Raw genomic sequence first — 18,464 nt, forward strand, 5'->3', positions numbered from 1 at the left:
AATGTATTTCGTTGGTAGTATTTTGTAAAACTTTGGTAAGGGTGAATATTGGTTTCATGAAACCGTTGTCTTTTTTCCTCACATACTTTCGATGCTTTTCCAAAATCTTAATGGCTTTCGAAGTCTTCATCTTGAGTTGAATTCCACCAAATTTTCTCTTTTCAGGTTTCATTTACACCAAATTTTCTCCATTATCCATTCGCAAATGAATATTGAATCACCTTAGGAATATGCAAAACCTGTGAGGTTGATACAAAGTAATTAACAAATCTTGGTTTGCCGACAATTGATTGTAGTCAGTTCCAAACTCTTTTCATTATCTTCTGAGAGCAACTTGAATCTTTTAACTGATGAAGAAGATACTCAAAAATACAAACAAGAGCAATAAATTAATAACAAAGGCAACAAACAAGAGACATGCAAATTTAGAGTGCTCTCTCCGTGTGAAATTAAATAAAATAATTTACCGAACAATAATTCCAGAATTATATAGCCCCGAAAGACCTTCACTTGTAACTAAATTATATAGCCCCAAAAGACTCCAAAAGAAATCTACTTCAATCTTTGGAAAATTTTGATACAAGTTCTAAATTTTCCACAAGATATCCCAAAGTGTAATCTTAAATGTATTTCGTTGGTAGTATTTTGTAAAACTTTGGTAAGGGTGAATATTGGTTTCATGAAACCGTTGTCTTTCTTGAATAAAAATGAAAGTAACTCTTCTATAGTGAAATTGGTGCTTCCAATCTAAACTATTAAATCTTTAGTTATTTTTCTGTGTGAATTGCAAGTGCAAATAAGGTCAGCAAGTTTTAATATCGGTAAATTATATTAATTTGACACTTAAAAATTAAGGAAAAAAAAAGAATATTCTGGATTAAACCAACTTGGAGAGGTTGCACTTATGTAATATCTATCCTTAAAAAATTAAAAAAAAAAGATAAATTATATAGCCCGAAAAGACCTTGACTCCAAAAGTAGTCTCTACTTCAATCTGTGGAAAATTTTGATACAATTAAGTTCTAAATTTTTCCACAAGATAATTGTTGTTGGTGGTGTCTGGCTCGTTTTAGACGTTTAGAAATTGTTAGAAATTGTTAAGAAAAAAAAAAGAATATTCTGGATTAAACCAACTTGGAGAGTTTGCACTTATGTAATATCTATCCTTAAAAAATTTTAAAAAAAGATAAATTATATAGCCCGAAAAGACCTTGACTCCAAAAGTAGTCTCTACTTCAATCTGTGGTGTACACAAAATATAAATTATTAACCAAATTTTTTATTTTTTGATTATTTTTATCGCCAGAATGACACAAAATATAAATTTATAGGGTAGAAAATAACAAAACAAATAAAAAATTATAGTACTAATTATTTTACAATGGTAATTCTGTCAATTTGATAGATAATTGATACAAATAGTAAACTTAAGGTGAAAAATAAAAAATTGAATAAATTTAAATTTTCAAAGTATTTTTTTCTGTGTGAATTGCAAGTGCAAATAAGGTCAGCAAGTTTTGCTATTGTGCTTAGGAAATCTTCTTCCATCCACATTATTTTTATAAATTAATATCGTGTGCAATAATTATTGTAACTCATGAGTTCTCAGAACTGTAAATAAGAGTGGGAATATTTCCATATTGTGGCATGACATGGGCTTTTCTTCCCAATCAAATTTTAAAAAATTTTGAATTCTCTATTTCACTATTTAATTGAGTAGACTGCAGATATAAATGTAGACAAATTATTAGCCTAACTTCACAGAAGTTTCATTGCAAGTCGTTTTGCATTGGCGCATAAGAGTGATCAATTGAATAGGAACGGCAATGTTGAAGTTGATATGATAAAAGTGAAAATGGCTAGATATTCCGCAAAGTCTAAAATTCAAGAAATTGAAGCACCAATCAAGTGATCAAATTCTCTCATGTAATTAATTATCATCAATTGGCTTGAAGGTCATCAAGAGTTACTGGATTGACAAATTAAATACATTGCTTCTTTCATAAATGGTAAAGAAATAAAATATAAGACTTAGGTCATGTTCAGTATTTAGGTATTGTAATTTCTAAGTTATAACCATTGTGAAACAAAAGTTGTAACTATAAAATAAAAGGTGGGAGTGTATAATCAATATAACTTTTAACTATAATTTTGATTAAAAAATTATAAAGATATTATAGGCTTCTCATCATATAAGTGTGGGATCAAATCAACTTAACTTTTATACCACAATTGGCAGTACTGACTATATAATTTTGTGCTATAACTTAGAAAATTATAACTACCCAACATCGATACCAAACAAGACCTTAGTCTGCAAGCATCTATCATTTCCTTCCTTGTTTTAAAATACTAGTCGTATTAAGTCTTGAACTTGAATCAATCTAACGGTACAGAGTTTTTTCCAAGTTCCATCAGCAGCAAATTTTCCTTTGCTTCCTCTGTTTCTTCAGATAAACGCCACTAAAGATATCAAAATTATTGCTTGTTTGTTTCTGGATTTTAGCTATCGGTATGATACATCCGCTGAGACCCCGGGTGCATTTTTTCCTGCTCACTAACCAACCAATATGAATTCTTGAAAAAGAACCATAAAAAAAAATGATTCTTTTATTCATATTTCTCCAGAGAGAAAGAAGAAACAAATAATTAAGAGCTGAAATTATGTAACAGTAATTATCAAGAAGTTAAATATGGCAATACCTAATATACAAGTTACCTACGGTTGATCACTTGTAATATTATGATACAATTATCTACGGTTAATCCATGCATGGTTCACTTGTAATTTATTGTCTTTTTATTTTAGTTTTTCAATTATTATTATTAATAATATTTTAGTTTCTTTAGTAAAAGAGAGGAATTATTTAGTCCGGAATCCTAGAATTCGGACGCACGGTGGGTTCCAACATATATGCAGTAGATAAATAAAGAGAGCAAAGGCTGTTGGATTGCAATACAGAGTTTTCTAGATAATTTCCTAATAAAGTATATTTATCTCATCATAATTAGTTTTGGTGGTTTATAAATGTTGAAAGTGTAAATTTTGAAATTTCACCTACTTTTAATTAAATTTTAAATAACCTAAGATAAATTTTCATGATCGAAAAAAGCAGATAATTATTTGAGGAACCATGTTATGATACATTATAATGTATCATATATTAACCTATTCCAACAATGTAAAACTTGATTCAATAAAACTACGATTGAATTTACAAAAATAACTTTGGATTTGATGCATCATACATTATCATTATAAATTATCCTAGCAACATCCTAATTTAATAATCACTTTTAGAATAAGTTTACTATTTATTTTTTGTAAAAAGATTTTTTTTATTCCTTTACATACAATAAATATATAATTTATTCTAGCTCAACCAAAGATGTCTATTCTTAAATGAAATAAGATTTCATAATGTCGTTATCTAAAATTTCTGAATTATTTAAGAGTAAAATTAATAAAATAATTTACACAATTGAATGCCAATAATATTGTAAGGTTATATTTATGATAACGATTAATAATCTCATTAATTTCTGATAAAGTTATAAAAAATTATTTAAAAATTTAGAAAAGCTATTACAAATAGTTTTGTTTCTAAAGTTAAATTTATTTATTTTTAAATTAAATGTAAATTTTTAGGGAGATAATAATAAAGTAATTTAGAAAGGAAAAATGAAAAGAAAAGGAAAGACGACCATAACCGTTTGGACCTTAGCGGCTAGTTTGTCAGTAAAGCAACTGAGTCAAAATTTTCTTTAATCAACGAAACAACAGCACAACGACTTTTGAAGAAGGTAAGTGTAAGTTATATTACATGTAACTTAAGGCTTCCATTGAAGAATTAAAACTCACTACTGTGCGCCACGTGTCGGCCTATGTTCCTCTTTGTCGGTTACGTCGCTCTGCTCTCAACGATCTTTGTGTTTTTCATGTTTTATTTTTTCGAAAGACTTAACGATCTTTGTTTACTTTATGTCTAAAGAGCAAGCTCTCCTCAACTCACAGCCGTTAGATTAGATTATTTTAGCTATTCGACGGCCAAAAAGGTAACAAGACTAAAAGTAAAGGGAGACGTTGTGGGATCCGCTTGAATGATGGAAACCCGACACGTCGCTATCAAATTTCTTTTTAAAATATGTGGTGGTAGTTAAGTCCCTAAATTTTTGAAACATCATAAGTAAAGACATATCTTGCAAAAATATTCATAGAAGTCCTATCCTTAGAATTTGTTAAAGAATCACAAGTAAAATCAATCATTTAACCGTTAAATATTCGAAAATCGGCTTACAGATAAACTTATTTATCTCCATGTTTTGAGAAACATATTAGTAAACTTTCAACAAAACTTGACAATATATACGATATAATTCATAACATAACTTACTAATTCAACATGAAAATGATATAAATTAAATTAATAAATTTAAATTAATCTCAAATTACACAAGTATTAATCTTATAAAAAATATATAATTTATTTACTAACATGTTTGGCTTTAGATTTTTTTTCAATATTATATATGACATGATAACTATGGTAATAATCATATAAGTCCTCAATAATATTTAAATAAAAAATATTAAACGGGTGAAAATTAAAACAAAATCCAATTTAAAGATATGTTAATCATGCTTTTATCAATCGTGTGCTAAATTAGTGTTTTAAGCTTTTTAGCTTGGCCGAACTTGTGCCGCCCAAAATTTTCACGAGGAAGAATACCATAAATAATCCAACCTAAACTACTACAACAGGGACTCTGCAAAAATATTATCTTTCACTTATAACCTTTTATTTAAATTTTTGTAGACATTAGGGACCTTCTTGCTATTATCTCAAAAGAAATCAGGTTCTTCAAGCCTATAAATACAAAACCAAAACAAGATATAATTTGGAGAAAAGAAGATTCATATCACAAAATCAAAATCTCTCACACTCTTTAAGTTCTAATACAGCGATGGCGCAGGTTAGTATTTGCAGATCTGTGGCTTTGATTCTCTTCATTGCAGCAGTTCTCTTAATGACAGCTATCGTCAGTGCACAGGATGTCGACCTGGCACCGTCGCCGAGCATGGACGCCAGAGCTGCGTTCCCCGTGACTGTTTCCGCTGGCTTTGTTTGCTCCTTACTCTTCTTCTCAGTCATTACTCTACTATTGCAGTAATAGGTTCTTGAGAGACTTGAGAGACTCAGATTTTATATTTTATATTTTATATTTTATTTTTATTATTAGGATATTTATTACTTTTGAAATTTTGGGTATTTTTTTAATTGCTATTTGGTGGGAGTGCCGAGTCCATGTGTTTGAGTTGCTGTGAGTGAGAATATTAGTTTTAATAATTCGATTATTTTTCCTCTAATCTTTGGTTAGGATTGTATTTTCTTTTTATTTTTTTTACGGTCTTGATATTATATTATATTTTAATTATAAAAATTGGATTTATTATTTATCATTTTGCTTCTCTCTTTAAGTATATTTAGATGGTTAAAATCTAAAGTTAATTGAAAATCTATTGCAAATTAATAATTCAAAATCCGTGTCATTATTTTAAGGCAAAAATTTATCAAGAAAAATTGAACTGGGATAGTTTTATGTAGTTTCATACTTTCAATTTCAAATGGGCTGGTTTAATAATTAGACCATCTACTTTCATCATACTTATCTTGAAATTCAAATCTTTCCACACATACTTTTTGTGCTTTTTCCAAAATCTGATTTGGATTCAACCATATCTGTTTTTCTTTTTCTTTTTTTTTTTCAGGTTTCATTTACACCAAATTTTCTCCATTATCCATTCGCAAATGAATATTGAATCACCTTAGGAATGTGCAAAACCTGTGAAGTTAACAAATCTTGGTTTGCAGACAATTGATTGTAATCAGTTCCCAACTCTTTTCATTATCTTCTGAAAGCAACTTGCATCTTTTGAGGTTAACTGATGAAGAAGATACTCAAAAATACAAACAAGAAATTAAAAACAAAGGCAACAAGCAAGAGACATGCAAATTTACAGTGCCCTCTCTGTGTGGGGCTAATGGTCAATTTTGGAATTATCGTTCGAATAGTCAAAATTGATTGTTTGAAATTAACTACAAACGTGCTGTTCGGTAAATTATTTTATTTGACTTCAGCCCGAGATATATTAATTTGGCACTTAAAAATTAAGGAAAAAAAAGAATATTCTGGATTAAACGAAACTTGAAAATTAAGAAGCTACACTTGTAAACCAATTATATAGCCCGGAAAGACCTTGACTCCAAAAGAAATCTACTTCAATCTTTGGAAAATTTTGATACAAGTTCTAAATTTTCCACGAGATATCCCAAAATGTAATTTTCAAACAATTGTTGTTGGTGTTGTCGAGCTCGTTTTAGACGTTTAGGAATTGTTAGAACTCGTATAAGGACAATGACTTCTTGAGTCATGAATCAGTCTTCGTTTACTGATTATTTGATTATTTTTATTGCCACAATGACACAAATTACCAATTTATAGAGTAGAAAATAACTTGTCATGAATAGAAGAAGACCATTTATTTATACATGGAATTATGGATTAATAAAAGTCTTTGCTCCTCCAAAACCAATTTTTATTGATTATTTTATTATTTGATTATATATGTTGGACCAAAAATAAAATAAGCCTAATAAAACCCAAATAAATTTAATCTCAATAAGGCTCATTTAATAAATTTTCTCTCAATTAAACGCACAAAGTGCTGGACAAATCACCTAAAATGATCCTCCTAATTAATAAGATTTTAAAGCCCAAAAGATGTCAACAATAATAATAATAGTATTTAATTTTTTTTTTTTGGTGGATGATTGATACCAATTATAAACTTAGAATAAAAAAATTGAATGAATTTAAAATTTTATATTACTTTTGATAACAAGATAAATATAAATAGATGACTAATAATTTTTCTACAATTAATCCTAATTCTTCATTTTTGAATTTGAGTGGCCAACAAATAAAATTATTTGAAAACTACTCTATCCTGAGAGTTATTGGTAGATGTGTGATTGCTAACCACCAGAAAAAATAACAAAAAAGAAATTTAATTGAGGAAAATCAAATATCTATAAAGATTTGTACCAATCATGTACACAAATCAAACTCCCTCAGTGTTCTAAAGTGTAAAGGCCAGAGAAGACCTTGACTCACTATTGTGTTTGAAAACGAGTGTTGCTATTCAACGCGGGAAGAAGATGATTATGGGCCTGCTCATGGTGTCCTTTTCCTGGGTTAAAGTGTCTATATGAACTTTATAAGAACTTGCAGAATCCAATCAACCGAAAATTTACAATCATGGATCCGACTTCCTTCATTTTCAGATTGGCGGCCCTTGTATGGGCTGTAATATTTACATGCGATAACGCTGCTGTTAGAAGTGGTACAATTGTCACAGCATCTGCTTTGTCACCCATACAGTTAGAAAAGGAAGCTTTACTCATAACAGGCTGGTGGAACAACAGCTTGGCACCGGCCGACTACTCTTTGGACCATTGCAAGTGGGATGGCATCACTTGCAATTCAGCAGGAAGCATATTCGAGCTATACTTATCAGGGTATTATGCTGGCTTCAATTGGCGGCTTAGCCAATTAAACTTCTCTTGCTTTCCGAACCTCGAAATTCTGACAATCCAGTTCTTTCGTCTTACTGGAAGCATACCACCAGAAATTAGTGCTCTTTCAAAACTCCAACTGCTGGACTTGTCCTCGAACGGACTTACAGGTAACATACGAAATTAACTTCATTACTGCATATTATTTGAGCAATCATATTTAAATGGATTAAGTTTGAGAGAATACTGACAAAAACAAAGGTAAACCAGCCCTATTTTATCATATTAATTGAAAAAATGATAATAATAATTAACACGGTAAATACATCTGTTTGCCGTTGTTTTTACTTATGTTCTATCAGCGTTTAAATTTCTTTAACATTTTTTTTCATTAATTTCGTAAACTAATGAAATAAATGTACAAAATAGGTATAATCCCTCCAGAGATTGGGAATCTGAAAAATTTAATCAAGTTGGACGTGGGCAGCAACAGCCTAATTGGGCCTATTCCTTCAGCTCTAGGGAGTTTGACCAATCTGAGCAATTTGGATCTTTCCTCAAACAAACTTTCTGGGAAAATTCCTCCAGAGATAGCAAGTATGAAGTATCTAACCCAGTTGGACCTATCAAATAACAACATACAAGGTTCAATTCCCGGTGAGATCACCAAGTTATCTCGACTTGATTATCTAAATCTTTCCTCAAACAAACTTTCTGGCCCAGTACCGTTTTCAAATAATGATCTCTCAAGCATGCATACGGTAGTAAGCCTCTCTCCTAACAACGGTTTATGCGGCAATATTCTTGATCTTCCCTCATGCGATACAACCAAACCTGCCACACTCTTTGTTGAAATTTTTCTTCCCCTCACCATAGTCCTCTCAGTCATAGTCTTTGCATGCTTACTACTTGCTAAACGTAAGTACAAGAAACCCAAACTCGAGGAAAGAGCAACCAATAACATAGATGTATTTTCAATATGGAATTATGATGGTAGAATTGTCTACGAGGATCTGATTGAAGCCACGGAAGATTTTGACATTAGATATTGCATTGGTACCGGAGGCTATGGCAGCGTCTACAAGGCACAGCTTCCCAACGGCAAGGTATTTGCATTGAAAAAGCTTCACACTTCAGAGGAATTGGCGTTCATCAAGAGTTTCAAAAACGAGGCTCAAGTGCTTTCTCAAGTACTGCACCGTAATATTGTTAAATTATACGGTTATTGCTTGCACAAAAAATGCATGTTTCTCATTTACGAGTACATGGAGAGAGGAAGCTTGTTCTGCAATTTACACAATAATGAGGACGCCGTGGAGTTGGATTGGGCTAAGAGGGTGAACATTGTAAAAGCCATGGCACATGCTTTGGCGTACTTGCATCATGACTGCTCACCATCAATTATTCACCGCGACATATCGAGCAACAACATTCTACTTAACTCAAAATTGGAGGCATTTGTTGCTGACTTTGGCACTGCCAGGCTTCTACACGCTGATTCGTCCAATCGAACTCTATTAGCAGGAACATATGGATATATAGCTCCAGGTTTACCCTTATGATATCTATTCTTCTGATGATCGATCCTTTATTTGGTTCAATTTTATTTTCTTTTACTTTATATTGCAGTCATATCCCATAACATCTCTCTTAAATAGATAGCCAGCTGGCTAGAGAAACTCACATATGGAATTATGTCTTTTATTAGTGGGAAGCTACATTCTATGATTACTTTGCTTCATTTAAATCTTCATTTTTTTGTTTGGGGCAGAACTTGCCTACACCATGGTTATGACGGAGAAATGTGATGTTTATAGCTTTGGAGTAGTGACACTTGAGGTATTAATGGGAAAGCATCCAAGGGACATTCTTTCATCATTGTCATCATCATCTGATCCAAAAATCATGCTGATTGATGTTTTAGACCAACGTCTTCCACCTCCAGTTGATCGAAAGGTTATTCGAGATATCCTTCTTATTTCAACAGTTTCATTTGCATGCTTGCAATCAAACCCAAAGTCTCGACCTACAATGCAATCAGTGTCTCAAGAATTTCTCATCACTCGCAAGACTCCATTGGTAAAGCATGCTGCTATTCAAGATATTTCCATCTCAGAACTTAGAAACTAATAAAGGATGTATTTGATTGAACAATGTGATTTGCTAATCTTAAATGTATTTCATTGATAGATTTTTGGTAGATTATTTTTATTTTATAAAAAAATTTAATGTATAAATAAATTAAATCACAAAAATGAAAAAATGTTGGATAAAATATAATTACCAAAGTGCAGATTTACGAGACCATGATGGAATGGATATTTTACATTTAGATGAAAAATTAGGGGTATTATTGGTATTAAGAGTTAGGTATCTAAGCAAATCCGTTGAATATGTGCGCGGAGTGATGTAACAGGAATTAAAAACGTGACAGTTGACAGTTACCAACTGATTGAAACTATTAAAATGACTCATTTATAACTGAAAATGGCCGCTCAACTAATTTGATAACAAACCATGGTTATCAAATTATATAGCCCGGAAATCTACTTCAATCTTTGGAAAATTTTTATACAAGTTTTAAATTTTCCACAAGATATCCCAAAATGTAATTAATAAAAGTCTGTGCGGCTCCAAAACCAATTTTTACTGATTATTTGATTATTTTTATTGCCAGAATGACACATATTACAAATTTATAGGGTAGAAAATAACAAAACAAAAGTAAAAAAAAAATTATAGCACTAGTTATTTTACAAGGGTAATTCTGTCAATTTGATTGATGATTGATACAATAAAGTTAAGGTGAAAAATTAAATAAATTAAATTTTTTGAAGTATCTTTTACAATAAAGCAAGCTTAAGGTTGACAATCGATAATTTTTCTATCATTATTAGTCCAAATCCTCCATCTAAACTAGCCAAATAAAGTTATTTAGAAGCTACTCTACCAAACCGTTACTGGTAAATTATAGAGCCTTACTATGGAATGCTCAATGTTGACTTGGGAAAAGGGTTTGAGATCTATTTTGAGTCTTGATCAAGCTTACAATTTCAGCATAGAGATTACACACATATATGGTAAACTATTAAGAGTAAATGGAAGGTCTAACAACAATTTGGAATTTTACAAAACTGGGGACACATGCACCAATTAATTAGACTCCAAAACAAGATTATTTGGAAAAAAGTAGAAGAGTTAGAAAAATTAGAGATAATAGGTAATAATCCAATTATAAAAAATAAAAAAGTATACAAATAACAAATAATTAACCTACAATTTTACATACATAAATAAATATCAAAATTGTTAATTGGATTAAGCTTCAGATTTGGTACTGGTTTGTGAAAATTGAAAAAATTGAATATTACATAGTATTCCAATAGTTACTCTAATAAAGTGTGTTTGGAACACAATATTAGTATTATAATACTATCCACATTAATTTATTGTTAACTTATGTTTTGGTAATTTTAGAAGTTACGTCGCAGTGCATAATGCGCCAACTTTTGCTTCAATTGAGGCATTAAATATTTTTTATTATTATTTAATTTTTACTATAAAACAGTGGCCCAACACTTGGCATGTCAAACAAAAAAACTGTTCACGTTCTTGGACACACGCTGGTGCCACATCATCACTCATTGTAAACTGAAAAGAAAATTTTTGAATAAGAAAACAGTTGAGTAATTGTATTTCGAGTCTTTGGTAGACATTATTCGTTTATACTGGGGCCAGTTTTTCATTTAACTACAAAATTACTTTTATGGAAACCCATAAAATAATTTTTTTTATTAATTAATTATATTACGTCTTCAACGATTATCAAATTCTTATTCGAGTTCATTATTTAAGTGGTAATGCGTTATCTAAATAATCTCAAATGATGTGTTAAACAAATATTTTGAGGAACAAGACTTATCATGTTTCCTCTTATTAGTTGTATTTTTAATTTCTTATTAAAAAAATTCTCTCATATTCGATTTAAAAAAAAAATTCAGCCACCCACATAAAGGTTGTTAGCTTCGCAGTTGTATTTTTGGATCCCTTATTCTAACTTTTATCATGACATGGCAGTGGTGACAGCAGAGCTTGTTCATATTGGTAGAAGTGAAAGCAAATTAAGGAGAGAAAAAGAGACTAATTAAGGTAACTTTCATCCTATTACGTTTTCTTGAAACCCATCCACATAAAATAACTGCTTAGTTAAACTCTTATCATATCTGCCAACATGCTGCTTCTGGATCCCTTTATTCTGACTTTTATCATTTACATGGCAGTGATGGGAGCAGAGCTTGTTCATATTGGTAGAAGTGAAAGCAAATTAAGGAGAGACAGAGAGACTAATTAAGGTAACTAAATACATATGTCCACTAAGTTTAATATAGCGAAGTCCTGGATCAGTCGATTTGCTGAAATGATTTCAAGTAATCGCCCACTGTGATTGGCAATTTTCTCTTATTTAAGTTTTGGTGAAATGAAGCCCATCCACATAAAATAATTGACAGGAAGTGTTAAGGAGAAAAGATCAGTCTGATTCAATGCCTAGGGATGTTACAATCATTTTTTGTTACTAAATATTTTTAAATTAGGATAATGTATTAATGTAATAAAACTTTTCATAATCTGACAATTGATATACAAAAACCAGAATCCTAATTAAATTCAAACAATCATTATAATCAACATCTATAGGAAAAAGAAAAACGAGAAGCATATGCAATAAAAATCAATTCGTGAGGGAGGAAAATTTACCTTAATTATTGATGTGTTCTCTTCTGGAATTTTAATCTCTTGGTACTGAACTTAATTTTTGCTTAATTTATTTCTGCCTCACGAGAACTTACTATCATAGAACATATATATTTTGAGGTCGGACTATTGGCACCCCTCTAAAATTCTATTGAAATCCCTTTTTTAATTATATTCCATTTAAAACCAAAAATACCTTTTTTAATTTAACACTCTTTTCATTTATGAATTTTTTTAGTTTCCTCTCTTCAAACTTTCTTTATTATTTAATTTCTAAAGCAAAAAATCTAAAAGAAAAACTAAAAGAAAATAATGAATATTTTATGGGTTTAATACAATTATCCTACCTATAAATTTTGGGTTCGTTGGGTTCAAAAATTAGTTTGAGAAGCCTTAAGAAATTAATTAAATTAGGGTAAAATTTTATTTAATTTATTTTTCCACTATGTTGTATCTTAATTTAGTTTTTTTTTTTTTTTTGGTTACAAGAACTCTATTTTGGCTTAGAGGATTACTTCTTAAATTCAAATTATTTTAATGATAATAAAAAATTTGTGCAAGAAAAAAAATGAGGAGAGAAAGAAAATATAAATGATTTTAATTCTATTTATATTTATCCTTAAACGTAATTATAATGTAGCAAGGGTTTTATGAGATTAATGAAGGAGTGCCAATAGTCCAACTCATATTTTGATGGTAAACTTGATCAAATTTTTTAGCGGGAAAAAAAAAAGATTTGAAATAATAATATTATATTACTGCAGGAAAAAAATGTCGGTAATTTTGATTTGGTATATCTTGGGCCAAGTACGCATTTTGGATTGGAGCCAGTATCCGGACAAGGGAAGTGAGGGTAACAATAAAATTATATTGTTGCAGGAAAAGAGATTTTCCAAAATCTGTCCTCTGACCGACCGATCCTATATGATCATTGCTCAAATTGGCCCCCGAATGTGCCACGTCAACATGTCAAAACTCCGCCACATCATCTCTCAACCGGTTATAACGGATGATAATTTGTATAAGCAAAATAGTTGAATTGAGTCTCTTCACAAGGTGAGAATACTAAAGAGAGACCAAAATAGCGTGAGCTCCGCTTATTTGCACCAACCAAGTACTTGAATTTTAGTTGAAACAAAAGTAGGCCCATAATTATAAAGAAAAATGGCCCATTACTATTCACATCATTGACAAAACTCGAAGCAGAGCACAGTTTCAAACTCGAAACAAAACGCCAGCATTTTGGTGGTGCAGCCATTGCTCAAGAGTTTTTTTTCCGCAAAAGTGCTTATTTTCCAAATATATATCCCTTCTTTCCATTTATTAACCTGCATTCAAATACCCCCATTTGTGAATTACAGGTTAATTTTCATTTCTGACTCAAAATTTTCCTCCCGCTTTCCCAAAGTTAAGGTCTCATTGTTTCATTGCGTGTAATAAAGTGAAGGTGATTATATTGATTTAGACTATCCCAATATTTATTTTGATTCCTTAAAAAATTAATTTAATGGGTCTTAAAATTATCTTTTTAATTGTCGTAGTTCTTGTAAAAACTATTCATCAAGTATGGCGGGGTGAGATTTTGTGTAGTTGAAAATTTACTCTACCACAGTCATGTACAAATAAAGTAATAGTCAAGTTTTTGAGAAATTATTCTGTCATAGTCACGCACAAGTCGGGTGATCATCGACTAATTGAAATGGTCAGGCACAAGTCAAGAGTATAATTGGGTATGAATCCAAGTGTCATAAGAGTGAGATTAAAATGGCCATGAGATCCTAATTTATAATATTGTCAATTTGTCATCAACAAAAACATGCGATAGATAGCGTACACGATAAACGCGTCTGCCTTGGACAGGTTTGTGGAAAAACTTGGTGCTCTAAGTCTAAAAGTATTACATTTAATTAGATTCCCCCTTCAGTGGTGTGAGTAAAGGAGATGGCTACAAAAAGCTTTTTTTGGGTATAAGGTGGACTCTTAATTTGGAGAGTCTTACATCAATAACTTTCAACTTTTTCTTAACCTTCCCACGAGTTTCGTTATCATAGCCGCGGAAAAGAAGTCTAGACTTTTACAGAATTGGTCAAAATATTAATTAAGATTATTGCTCCTTAATTTAAGACTTGTGCTCAAAGTCTAAAAGTATTATGAAGATCGACTTGGTGCATACTCCCAAGTCTAAAAGAATTATAATTAATTAAGATTATTCTTATTGGTCAAGCTTTCAAGTAGATCACCCCCGGGTCGCTGGTAGATTTGTGATTGCTAATCACTAATAAACAGAGAAAATAACCAAAAACAAAAAGGAATGTTATGAAGGATAATCAAAATATACATGCAGACTTATGCCAATCATATATAAAAGTCAAACTTCGTCAAAGTCTAAAGGCCGAAGAAGACCTTGACTCACTATTGTGATTGAGAAACGTGTGTTGCGATCAATGTACAGGAGGAGGATTTAACTGGGGAAGAAAAATAGAAGATGATTATGAGCCTGCTCATGGTGTCCCTTTCCTGTAGTTAAAATGTTTATATAAACTTTACAAGAGCTTGCTGAATCCAATAGCTCAATAAACCTTGACTCACTATTGTGATTAAGTTATAAGCATGATTCCGGCAGCCTCCATTTTCAGATTGGTGGCCCTTGCATGGGTTGTAATATTTGCGACAGCATTTGCTTTTTCACCCATACAGTTAGAAACGAAAGCTTTACTCGATACAGGCTGGTGGAACAGCAGCTTTTGGATGGCCAACTACTCTTCGGATCATTGCAAGTGGATTGGCATCACTTGCAATTCAGCTGGAAGCATAATCGGGCTAAACTTATCATGGTATGATGTTGACCTCAATGCGCAGGCACAGCTTAGCCAATTAAACTTTTCTTGCTTTCCGAACCTCGAAAGTCTCAGAATCCAGGCCTATTATTATGGTTTTACTGGAAGCATACCATCAGATATTAGTGCTCTTTCAAAACTCCAACTGCTGGACTTGTCCTTGAACAGGCTTTCAGGTAACCTACAAAATTAACTTCATTACCGCATACTATTTAAGCATGATATTTAGATGGAAAATTTTGACACAATAATGAGAAATACAAAGGTGAAACTTGGTCCATCTTGCCATGTTAAATGAAAAAAAATGACAATAATTAACACAGTAAATGCATCTGTTTACCATTATTCTTATTAAAGGGCTCTCAGCGTTCAATTTCTTTATAATTTTTTTCATTATTTTCGTAAACTAACAACATAAACATATAGCAGGTACCATTCCTTCAAATATTGGGAATTTGAGAAATCTCGTTCATCTTGATCTAGGTAATAACAACCTTACTGGGCCGATACCTTCAACTCTAGCTCGTTTGACCAATTTGAAGTATTTGGATCTTAGTTTTAACCAATTCAACAACTCAATTCCAAATGAGCTCAGCCAGCTAATTAAAATTTTTCATCTTGATCTTTCCTCTTAACAAACTTTCTGGAAAAATTCCTCCAGAGGTGACAAGTATGAAGAATCTAACCTGGTTGGACATATCAAATAACAAGATAGAAGGTTCAATTCCCGGTGAGCTCACCGAGTTATCTCGACCTGATTGCCTCAGTCTTTCCGCTAACAAACTTTCTGGCCCAGTACCATTTTCAAATAAACAACTCTCAACCATGTATATAGTAAGACTCTCTCCTAACAAGGGTTTAGGCAGCAATTTTAGTGCTCTTCCTTCATGCGATACAACCAAACCTGTCACTCTGTTTGTTGAAATTTTTCTTCCCCTCAGTTATAGTCTTGGCATGCTTACTAGCCGTCAAACGTAAGTACAAGAAACCCATACTCAAGGCAAACGCAACCAATCGCATAGATGTATTTTCAATATGGAATTATGATCGTAGCATTGTCTACGAGGATCTGATTGAAGCCACGGAAGGTTTTGATTACTTGATTCAGTTTCCAAAATTCGAATCTTTTGCTTTGTCATTTCTCTTCCGCTCTTCGACTGGTACGTTTCTTATTATTATTTTTTATTTATAATTTTGAATTATTTCATTTTTATTTTCATTTATACTTTAATTGATTTAATGCGGTGGTACTATGTCTATCCTTACCGGTACTTCAGAATTTAAATCAATTTTTGTGATTATTTTTGCACGCGAGTTTTCAGTTTCGATATTTGTAATCACCCTCTTAGGGTTTCTGATTCGTGCATTGATGTTTCAATTGATTCAATCAAGTAGATTTCTGTTATAGTGTTTTTTTCCTTTATGAAATCAGAGAATCAAATGTAGGTATCATTTTGTAATGTAGGTATATTTGGGAAATGTTTTTAAATGAATTTTTTTAAATGCCCGAGTTATCAATGTATTTCATTGATAGTATTTTGTAAAACTTTGGTGAGGGTGAATTTTGGTTTCATGAAACCGTTACCTTTCTTGAATAAAAATGAAAGTAACGCTTCTAAAGTGAAGTTGGTGCTTCCAATCTAAACGATTACATCTTTATTTATTTTTTCTGTGCGAATTGCATGTGCAAATAAGGTCAGCAAGTTTTGCTACTGTGTTAGGAAATCTTCTTCCACTCACATTATTTTTATAAATTAATATCGTGTGCAATATCTGCCTCTCGTTATCATCTTTCAACCGGACAAATAAATAATCATAACAAATAGCAATAATTATTGTAACTCATGAGTTCACCGAACAGTAAATCAAAGTGGGAATATTTCCATATTGTGGCATGACATGGGCTTTTCTTCTCAATCAAATTTTAAAAAATTTTGGATTCTCTATTTCACTATTTAATTAAGTAGACTGCAAATATAAATGTAGACAAATTGTTAGCCTTGCTTCACAGAAGTTTCATTGCATGTCGTTTTGCATTGGCGCATAAGAGTGACCAATTGATTGGAACGGCAATGTTGAAGTTGATCTGATAAAAGTGAAAATGACTAGATATTCCACCATGTCTAAATCCAAGAAATTGAAGCACCAATCAAGTGATCAAATTCTCTCATATAATTAATTATCATCACTTGGCCTGAAGGTCATCAAGTAGGTACTCGGTTGACAAATTAAATTACATAGTTATTTCATAAATGATAAGGAAATATAACCTAAGATTTTGGTCATATTTGGTATTAAGGTATTATAACTTTTAAGCATAGTCATTGTGGAACAAAATTGTAATTATGAAAAAAATTAAGAGTACATAATTAATTTAACTTTTAACTAATAATTTTGACAAAATAATAAAGATATTATGGACTTCTCATCATACAAGTGTGTGATCAAATCAACTTAACTTTTATACCACAATTGACAGTACTTAGTAAATAATTTTGTGCTATAACTTAGAAAACTATAACTACCCAACATCGATACCAAATAGGACCTTAGTCTGTAAGCATCTATCATTCTTTCCTTATTTTAAAATACTAGTCGTATTAAGTCTTGAACTTGAAATCAATCTAACGGTACAGAGTTTTTTCCAAGTTCCATCAGCACCAAATTTTCCTCTGCTTCCTCTGTTTCTTCAGCTAAACGCCACTAAAGATTTCAAAATTATTGGCTGTTTGTTTCAGGATTTTAGCTATCTGTATGATACATCCGCTGAGACCCCGGGTGCATTTTTTCCTTCTCAAATATTGAAAGGCTCAACGATCTTTCTTGAGTTTGTGTCTAAAGAGCAAGCTCTCCTCAACTCATAGCCGTTAGATTAGATTCATTTAGCTATTCGACGGTCAAAAGGTAACAAGACTAAAAGTAAAGAGAGCCGTTGTGGGATCCGCTTCAATGATGAAACCCGACACGTCGCTATCAAATTTCTTTTAAAATATGTGGTGGTAGTGGAAATAACATTAAGTCCCTAAGTTTTTAAAACATCATAAGTAAAGACATCTCTTGCAAACATATTCATAGAAGTCCTATCCTTAGAATTTGTTAAAAATTCACAATTAAAATCAATCATTTAACCGTTAAATATTTGAAAATCGGCTTACAGATAAACTTATTTATCTCCATGTTTTGAGAAACATATTATTGAACTTTCAACAAAACTTGACAATATATAAGATATAATTCGTAGCACAACTTACTAATTCAATATGAAAATGATATAAATTAAGTCAATACATTTAAATTA

General features: G+C 31.4%; 1 protein-coding gene across 1 annotated transcript; it reads left to right on the forward strand.

Moving 5' to 3' along the window:
* Positions 1–7,128: 7,128 nt before the first annotated feature.
* LOC127900244 (probable leucine-rich repeat receptor-like protein kinase At1g35710) lies at positions 7,129–9,766 on the forward strand. Its single transcript, XM_052434828.1, has 3 exons — positions 7,129–7,747; positions 8,007–9,125; positions 9,349–9,766. The coding sequence occupies exons 1-3, from the start codon at positions 7,321–7,323 to the stop codon at positions 9,705–9,707; spliced, it is 1,905 nt and encodes a 634-aa protein (XP_052290788.1). The 5' UTR covers positions 7,129–7,320; the 3' UTR covers positions 9,708–9,766.
* The last annotated feature ends 8,698 nt before the right edge of the window (positions 9,767–18,464 follow it).

The sequence above is a fragment of the Citrus sinensis genome, chromosome 2, assembly GCF_022201045.2.
Source record: "Citrus sinensis cultivar Valencia sweet orange chromosome 2, DVS_A1.0, whole genome shotgun sequence".
Taxonomy (NCBI): domain Eukaryota; kingdom Viridiplantae; phylum Streptophyta; class Magnoliopsida; order Sapindales; family Rutaceae; genus Citrus; species Citrus sinensis.